Genomic DNA, 10000 nt, shown 5'->3' on the forward strand with positions numbered 1-10000 from the left:
GTATGGGACGTTACAGAACCCACTCACTGTTCGATAAGAGTAGGGGACGTAGTCCCCGGTGTTGTGGTCTAACCTAAGCTGGACGGGGGCATCTTTCACTTCGGAAAAATTCATGGTAAACTGCGTAACAAGCAGTCTGGCTAAAGTCCCACACAAAAGTATTGTAAAATTAATCCTGAAAAGCCCCGTGGGGGAGAGACTAATAGCAAATCATTGTATCATTGTATCTCTCATTGTATACACTCAGGTGCATTGTACTCATCAATACAATGAAATGTTCAAGAGGATCACTATCACCTCATGTGTTAGTGAGGCAAAATGGGTATTTCATCTGGAACTAATGTCAGGTCAGGCATCCATTGCTTGATACCCGTAACCGTGAAGGGCGGTACTGCAATGTACCTTCTCCATGGGTCGGGCCACCAGTGACTAAACTGGCAACCCCATCCTGTATAGGAAGTGGGATTGTGTCTGTGATGGACCACTCCCAGTTGGTGTCCCGTGGCAATTAAGTAATTAATTTAAGGGTGGCAACCAACTGAGACACAGTATTCAGGTCACCCGTAATATAATTATTGTACATGTAAATTCTGGTGAACTTCAAACGTTACCTTAACATGTTCTCTGTAATTAACTCGATGCTTATCAAACCCTTTGCGACTAAAGGGGTTCCCCATTCATGAGTAAAATCGTGTGGCATTTGTATAGACATAGTAAAAAATGTAAATGGCTGTTTTATAAGAAGTAAAAGGCTTAATTAACCTATGGTAACTGTATTTGTTTCACAAGTCACATATTGAGTATGAGTGCTCATGACTTCATCATTGCATGTACTACTCATTTAGGGCTTCTGCTTATATTGTATCTATTAATTAATGTTAATTAATAGAAGCTTTCTATAAATGTTTAGATCAAAATGTTCACTTAACTGTCTGGTCACAAAAATGGCCATCAAAGCCCACTGTTGATCAAAAGCTGATTAACGCTAATCCATGATGAAATACCAACCCAGATTTGAATTTGCCAGTTAAAAATTCTAATAGCAAAAAAAGGTTTTTTTATTCAAAAAGTAAACTGCAGTTCAAGTTTCCAGTAAACCAGGATTATCTTCACCAGGCTTTGTACATCTCGACCCACTGGTGCTTAACATTGCGGGCTCACAGATGGATGTCTATACCTGGTTACTTTTCTTCAGTTTACAACAATAAATTAAGCCAATGAAGGCAACAAATCAGGTGGTTTTTTGCTTGCAGCTGGCTTTTTTTGACACTAACACTAACTTTCATGATAATAGCGGAGCTCCACGCACATTGGTACGCATCCACCCCTCCGTATTTGCTAATGGGACAAGTATCATGTGACCATATTGTTGGCTTAAATTCAAAGAATCAATACATGTGTACTTGTTTCCAGCTAGTGTACATTTTACATCGTTGATATTGGACATCCATGTTTTAGCCAATCATTGACACCTGTCAAAACAAGGTATCCGCTAACCAGTATCACATGACCATATCGTAGGCTCAAGTTTAGAGCTCATTGAGGTCAGCTGTTTTTTTTTAGGTTGATCGCTGACAAGGTGCCAGATTTCGATTGGATCGCAAGGTCAAGCCAGGTTAACTTATTTTAAGAATAAATAACCTGGGAGCTCCACTTTTAGGCTTGGCTAAATGTACACATTAACTTGTTATTTTAGTGTTAAGCCAACACTTTTATCTTGTTTTACAGCTCTTCAAAATCAGGCCAAAATGTCCCTCCCATGTTATGTGTTACCAGCCCAATTTAACAAGTTTCTTCACGACAACAATGAAAGAGGAACTTTTACTTTGAAGTCCCTTGGATCAGTTGTGACACCATCCGTAAAGTGGGGAGCTTTGGATAGAGACAAAATGTACGTATTTATGTTAATAATGGTAATAGGACTGAATGTAGTCCAATTCGGACAACACGAAGTCCTGTTACCGATTAATCATAACCATTACAATTTCTGAGAAAAAGAATGCATTCCTTTTTTCTCTGTCTAATGTTACAAATTAGTCCATTTTGGAAAATCCCCAGTTTGGCAGGGTACGTGGTTGTTGCTATGGTTATTGTGATAAAGTCTGTAATTGGTGGATTGTGGTGAGTGCACTTAATGTGACTGTCCGATTTCAGCCAACTGTCCGATTACAGTGTCTGATTACAAGCCTGCAAATAATTGGTGAAAAATAAAGCAGTTAATGCACCAATCAATTTGAGAAAATTGTAATGGTTATGATTGAGTCTGTAACTGGAACTTTATAATAATTAGCCATTATCAAAAATACCATAATACTCTTTGTTTGTCCCTCCAAAATTTTGCATGAGCATTGTTTTTATTTTCTCTTGGGAATTACAATGAGTATTATGATCATATTTTTGATAATGCATGGCTAGTTTTTGACTGAGTTTAACGCATTCACAGCTTAAGTGCCCTAGGACACCCCCTCCCCTCCCCCCACACTGACAAATTGTCTGGTGTTAGACAAAGTAAACTCTTTTAATTCTCACTCTCAGGGGTCAATATGGGTTAAGACTTTCATCCAGGGCAATGAAAATGTGTAAAAATCCCAGCCATGAAGCAAGAATGTACCATGGACCTTTGTAGTTGGTTTCTCATTTTATTTTATTTTATTTTTCAGAGACACATCATTGAAAGGAGTTTTGCAGCTGTTTCCATCAGATAAAATGGCGATTGAAGGCAACCCAGTTATCGTACAAGTATATGCACTAGTTACCTTTGTCTCTCCTCTCAGAGTTTACAGACACGGTGAAGGATGTGTAATATTTTTGGATGGAGGGAAGGTAGCTTTACGTTCATTTCATACACTATAACTTTTACTACATGTAAGTGTGTTTGAAGGCTGTATTTGTGTTATAATGATCATAGCCGTTACGTTGTCACTTCATTAATACCCAACTGCTTTAAACTCTTAATTTGTAATAATATGAAGCTTCCCTAAGTTTAAGGTAATTCCTTAGTATTGCATTGCGCATCCTTACTGCGCACGATTTTCGCGTCATTAGCGCGCGCACATGAGCACGTGCGCATACAAAACGTAAAAGATTTCGCTCAAACTAAACCCGATAGCGAAATAAATGCTCCTTTTCTCTAAAACGAGCACGGTGACCCCCGATTTTTTTTTCAGGTATTTGCTAAGAACAGTCTAATAAAGAACATATTTGAAGAAGAAAAAAAGTTTGATAGTCGAACATGAATTTTTTTTGGAAAACAGTTCTGTACTGGGTGTATTTTACCCAAGGCGAGGACTTCAAGCTAACCACGGAACTGTCCCAAAAAGTGCACTATTCCCACAACCAGGGAATCAAAGTCGGCGTAAATGAAGCATTACTGCTTATGTGAATAAAAGAAGCTTTATTTTCAAAATAAAATTTTGTGTCTTTGAAGTAACCAAGACTTAATTCTGTATGATTCGAATTTTTAACGCGAAAACAGTAAAAATACCCCATTTTAAGAGCCTGCTGACGCGTAAACAAGCACGGTGACCCCATTTTTTTATTGCACTTTTTTAATTAATGTTCATATCATGAATGTTAATTATGCCAAGTTTCCAAGAAAGTTTGATAGTAGAACAATTTCAAGGGAATTACCTTAAGCATTAATTGCATGTTTAATTGCTATAGCCCTCGACTTGACGTACAGGTGTATTATGTGAAGTGCTGTGGGCTAATGGCAGTTCCATATTAATATTGACAACTAAAATTGTAAAAAAAAATTGTTTTTAACTTTTGATTTTAAATATTTATAGTGTCATGAGTGTAGAACTTAAATTTTTTTCCCCATGATAGTCTATCCACGCATTTTAGCGTGGGTCCTGGTAACTAAAGACATCAAAAAAGCAACTTGTTTGCATCTCTTCAGAGGTGTAAGAAGTTCTTGTTGAAAAGCTCGAGCTTTTTGTTATAATAAGTCTTTAATATAGAAATGTTGCACAATAGTTGCCCTTGGGATGCTAGTGAATGTTCTGACAATTCAGAATGGAATTGCGTTATTGACTTCTTTGATGTCATTACATGTATACTTACCCAGATCCTGAACTGGCTTGATCAAAATTTTTGCGTATAAATCAAAGGCCTGCTATTAAAAATGTGTGGATACTGCACTATGAGGGAAAATTCTTTGAAGTACTACACTCCAGAAACATATAGATACTTAAGCGTTAGGGTTAGGGTTAGTTGGAAAAAAATGTCATACTGCAATAATGAGAAAGAAAGATTTATTGTTGTCGTAACCCTAACCCTAATCTAAAACTGTATTCTATGTTATCATTTAGAATACTGCATGCGACTGGAATCTGGATCAATTTTTCCAACACCTAGACACATCTTTTGGGGCAGGCCAAGCTAATGAAGTGATTGAGCAGATGGACGACCTTGTCATAAAAATGTTACTAATACTGGAACCATCATTATTTACTTACTTCACAAGTTTGGCAACTGGAACTAAAGTTTTCAGGTAGACAATGCACAATATATTTTGTTGCTGCAGTTTAAGAGCTGTAAATTACATGGTAAAGGTCAGATCACATAACTATTATAGTAGATGATTTAACTGTATGGTTGAGACATGACTTACATAATGACCACTCATGGCAGTTAATATTTGTGACTGGTAATCCTGTACTTCACCTCTGCCAACCTTGTCAAAATTAACACAAATTTCTTTGTTTTGTTTAGACTGGAACCTTTACATTAGTTGAACCAAATTGGAACTGGTTGACAGACAATGACATTAATCCTGCTCTTTTTATTTAGACAAATCTAAGCTGCATCAAACTCTAAAATATGCCACCTAATTTGCATAAATTATTATTATTATTATTATTATTATTATTGTTAAATTACTAAGTGCAGCGTCTAAGTCATTTCCTAGCTAGGATAGGCAGCAACAACTGCGCTAATTATTGTGTATTCAGACTAAATAACCATTCTGAAGCCTCTTTCAAATCATGTAAGTTGTGCTTCCTGCTATAGAGTAGTTTGTCCTATAATACAATTACTGTAATCATGACTATATAGTGTGTCAGTGGTTTCAATCATCAAACTCAATTCAGTGGCATCAAAATTTAAAATATTTTATGTACATAAAAAATAATTATATTTATGAATTTAGTTTGGAAGGAAGATATGTCATTTGAAACCAAAGCAAGCTACAACTTTTGTGAAGCTGCGTGACATGGCCTGCTTTCATGAGTCTGTTCAGCATCAATGATGCTGAACTTTCTTTTCTCAAGGTCTGTTCTACTGCTGTGCTCAAGTTAAATTCAAGTCTGATGTATTTCGTTTGGTACAGGAACAGGGCATATTGTATTTTGAAAAGGCCTTATTTGGATGAAGATGCTAACCCTAACCCTAACCTACCGGTAACCAATTTGGCCCATTCAAACCGATGTAATTTAATTGTTTTATCAGAGTTTGATTTATTTCACCTAGATATACCAGTAGTGTCTGATTTCTCAATTTTCAGATGTCAAGGATGCTTCCAGCCTCTGAAAATAAGCTTTGCTTTCAGTTCAAGACTCAATCCTTTTATTTTAGAAGTAAGGAAAATAAATGCTTGAACAGCTACATTTAGGCCAGCTCCCAACCAGAAAAAGTGACTGTCTGAATTTCCGGTTTTCTTTAACAAAAAAAAGATCCTTTTTGACATGGAGTTGGGTAAGAGTACAAACAGGAAAAAAAATGCAAATTAAATCAAATCACTATTTGAAAATTCATGGCCAATTCACACCCTATATATTGTGTCTTTATGAATTGTGTCTTTATTAACTCAAGTGAAGCTATGATCTTCACAGTTATGAACGCAATTTTCGCAATTTTGTAGAGAAGCCTGAAGAATTCAGGACTTCAACGGGGTTTGAACCTGTGACTTCCTGATGCTGGTGCAACGCTCGAACCAACTGAGCTATGAAGCCACTGATGTTGGGAGCTGGTTTTTTTTGGGTACAAAATTTAATGTTCTGGTGATAAATGAATCAGTGATCGTAATAATAATTATATGAAATAAATCATATATTGAACGATAAAGTCCTGAATTTATCAGGCTTCTCTGCGCAATTGCTAAAATTACATATTCATAACTGCAAAGATTGTAGCTTCACTTGATTAATCATATCCGCAGTTCAATATATGATTCATTTTATATATCATTACATTCATTGATTCATTCATGACGGGAACATTTGTCCCCACAAATCACCAGCTCCCAACATCCGTGGCTTCATAGCTCAGTTGGTTAGAGCATTGCACCGGCATCGTGAGGTCATGGGTTCAAACCCTGTTGAAGTCATGAATTTTTCAGGCTTCTTTATGCCATTGCTAAAATTGCATGTTCTTAACTGCGAAGATAATAATTTCACTTGATTTCATATCCACAATAAATGTACATTATTTGTAAAAAAGGTTGCTGTGATTCATCGTGGTGAAGTACAATAATAATAATAAACCAACCAATCACAGCGGAGCATCCCGCAATCATTCATGTTGTTAGCCTATCATAGGCTTGTGGCATGCGACAAAATTTGTACTGTATAAATTGGCCCTTAAGACTCTTTTAACTGGGTGAAGATATTAGCATTTACCGATAAGCCCTATTTCTCAGTCCAAGTCAAGAGAAATGACATTGATTGTTGCAATTTATCAAGCAAATCTTACAAAATTAGGAAATGCCCTCCCCCACTTAGACAATTACTGGACATTGCAAAAGTTTATCAATAATATTTGTTGCTTTGCATTTTTTCCCAACACAATGTTCCCTTTGTTGCTTGTTGAAAATCAAGTAATTTTTTTTTAAGGCAAAATCTGTGAGCTATGATCAAGTTTCTGCTGCAGTGATTCAAGAAACAGTCAATCTGTTATTTATGCAATCTTCAGTTCTGTTTTCCGAAGATGTATATCTGGTGTTAAAATCCTTAAAACTAACGTCACTGTTTGAAAAGGTAATATTATGTTTTTTCTTAGCTTTAAGGCTGAACCTTTGTTACTGACTAATTCTGTCTTTAGTGAGATAAGGTTATGGGTTCGTCCGTTTTTGCAATCTTTAGCCTAAATAGGTGAAAGGCCGGATGGTACTACTACAATGTTTCCACTGATTGTGTTAGTGGGATATTGGTTGCCTAAAATTCACATGCTCTTCAAGCATGATAATATTAATTAGTATTTTACTCTGTCTGAAACGATTTTACTTGTCAATGGGGAACCCCTGGGAGTCAATGGGTTAATATTTTTCCTCACTTTTCATCATCTTCAAATGAAAAAGGATGCATTGTTCTTATAAGACTTGGAATGCCACAATTTTCAGCCAGGGTTTTTGGTTGTTTATGATTGTGAGCATCTATCACAAATTCAAAGCTCATGCATTCTTTAATTAATTAATTTAATTAATGTACTTAGTACATATACTTAATTCAACAGAAGAGCCAATGGTCAGATGTCTTATTGAAGTATTTATTAGATACCAAACAAGAAGCACTTCACATGGGGAACTTTAAACGGGTAAGTTCTTGTCATGGAATAATCACAACATCGCTTGCATCAAAAATAAAAGACAGAGAGGAAAAATGTTTTGTCAGTACCTAGAACTTTAACGTAGCTGGTAAATGTGCCAACTTATTAAGATCCCATTTTTTGCCGTAAAAGACTTGGTTGTCATCTCGTAAAACGCCAAGCACTGGTTTCATACCTTAAATTGACATCCTTGTGACGAGACAAATTGATTTATCACACTGTAATCCCCAAAGAGTGTTATCAGGTTTTTGAGAAATGCAGCCCAAAGTTGAGTACACTGATTCACTCAACGGAAATATTTGCACTTTGCTGGATTTGAAACTGGAACACATGTGTGGAAGGTGATTGCTGTTACCACTGTGGTATTGAATCTCCACTTCAAAAACTGAACCCAAGTTGTGGCTTCTGTTTTGTTGTTACAGCTTTACCCTTCCTCGGATGACAGCAGCTACAGGGCTATGATTCGTCATTTACTGGACACTGGAGTTGAACTACACTATAAACAAACAAACAATTTAAGGACACCTGATGTGCATGAAATTTTAAGAGCTTTTGTGGCTGTACAGTAAGTCATTCTGTATGTGTTTTCTGTCAATCTATTACACTTGTTTTGTTACTTCCTTAACATACCTAGGTGTAGGATTAGTATATGTAAGAGGACTACATACTGTCCAATTTGGAAATAATTGGATGAGAACAATTCTGAGGACTGCTGCGGCGGAGTCCACTTTGGCATTCCGAGGAATTTTTCTAATCCAATTATTTCCAAATTGGACAAGCATATGTAATCTTGTTACCTACATCTGTAGTATTAATAACGTATAGATTCCAAAACGGTTTGTTCTCACTGTTGGTGCGATTAGTTTAACAGTCTGAGAGAAACCAGTGTCTTGGTGACCGAAGTGTTCACTTCTGGTGTCTGTTCTGTGGCTTAACTGCAACCTGATACTCGGTTCTTTTATTGGCAATAGTGAACAATGGCTCCCATACTCGGCTGTCGGTAACCTGTCTGCCAACAGGCTACCAACGCATTACTGATACATTACCAATAGTCGGCCGACACTGTTAAGTAGACCACAAATTGACCGTAAATAGAGTCAAAAACAGTAAATAGAAATCTGTCGATCGTATCGTTCTTACCTACATGTATTACCTCTTTTACTCCATCTCCTAATAGTAGTAATTTAGTACCCATTTCTCATATACCGGTATTTGTTTCTACACAAAATAGGCTTGGGGCAACAAATAAGCAAAGCCAAAAGTAGTTTTCCAATCGCCCTATAATGCTTTGCGAGACTATAGTTAACAGTACTTCATGTGTGTCATTTTTTCAAAATGGCGGATAAATGAATAGGTAACAATTTGGGCAAGTATCGCTAGCCAACGCTAAAACAGTGGACGAAAGCCATATTAGTAGTATAAGTGCTGCTCAAGGTATCGTTATGAAATGCGTAGTTTAGAAGCAATAGACAAGTGAATGCTTACGATCATTTTAGTTTGCCCTGCCGACAGGTTACCGACACATTACCGACAGGTTGCCAACAGGTCACCGACTGTCGGTTGACGGTCAGCCAACACTTTGGCCTCAAACATAACACAAACTGTTGGCCAACAGTAAATTTTGGGAATTATTGTTCACTATTACCCTTTTATTTAACTTGACATTTGATTGGTTGATGGGAACTATCCAGATTTTTCTCAAATTGGACAGAACGTTTAAAGCTAAAGTAAATGTTCCAGCAAAAAACTATCTAATTTATTTTAAATTTGCACAGTTGGCAATTTAAATTAATTAAAAATAGATCTGTTGGCAATATTTGGTTTTGATGCAGCTACATGTTAGTGTTTAATTTAATTATTACTGTCTTTTGCCAAAACTGTAGGAGAATAATAACTACTATCATGGTAACCATCAACTAATTATAAGCTACACTATTACTCATGGTATTAACCTGCTTGCAGGTGGTACTTTGTATTTTGGTCACCATATTGGACTTGGGACAGGGGGGAACATCCTGTTGTTTTGGCCACCCAGCCGAAAACTATGCCCCGCTCTTCCAACATGGCATCTGATACGTGATTTGCGGCAACAACAACATCTACCACCTTCTAGCAGGCTATCATGTCATGAGTACTTGAGGAGCCTTAATTGGTTCAAGCTCACTTGTGACGTCACTTTAGAATGTACTCATTTGAAGAACCAAACTTAACTGTTAAAATCTTTTCCTCTTGTTTGTTTTTGCTTTTCTCCTCCCCTTGTTGGCCACTTTTGAAAATACCATTATAGTACTCTTTGTTTGTCTCCCAAATTTTTTTGGAAGCATTGTTTTTGTTTTGTCTTGGGACCCAAGAGAAACTGGAAACAAATTTGCTTATGAGACAAACAAAGAGTATTATGGTATTTTCGAAAGTGGCTTATTGGTGACCACCTCAGGTCACCAACTTCTGATATTGC

General features: G+C 36.7%; 1 protein-coding gene across 2 annotated transcripts in view; it reads left to right on the top strand.

Moving 5' to 3' along the window:
* Positions 1-10000, top strand: part of LOC137999999 (cadherin-like and PC-esterase domain-containing protein 1) — a 36297-nt gene that overhangs the window by 10993 nt on the left and 15304 nt on the right. For both annotated transcript variants that reach the window (XM_068846080.1, XM_068846078.1), the window contains exons 4-10: positions 1729-1891; positions 2661-2823; positions 4314-4495; positions 5507-5579; positions 6834-6977; positions 7453-7533; positions 7968-8110. In XM_068846080.1, coding sequence (XP_068702181.1) covers positions 1729-1891; positions 2661-2823; positions 4314-4495; positions 5507-5579; positions 6834-6977; positions 7453-7533; positions 7968-8110 — 949 coding nt within the window. The remainder of the gene's footprint in view (positions 1-1728; positions 1892-2660; positions 2824-4313; positions 4496-5506; positions 5580-6833; positions 6978-7452; positions 7534-7967; positions 8111-10000) is intronic.

The sequence above is a fragment of the Montipora foliosa genome, chromosome 4 (genome assembly GCF_036669935.1).
Source record: "Montipora foliosa isolate CH-2021 chromosome 4, ASM3666993v2, whole genome shotgun sequence".
Classification (NCBI taxonomy): Eukaryota; Metazoa; Cnidaria; class Anthozoa; order Scleractinia; family Acroporidae; genus Montipora; species Montipora foliosa.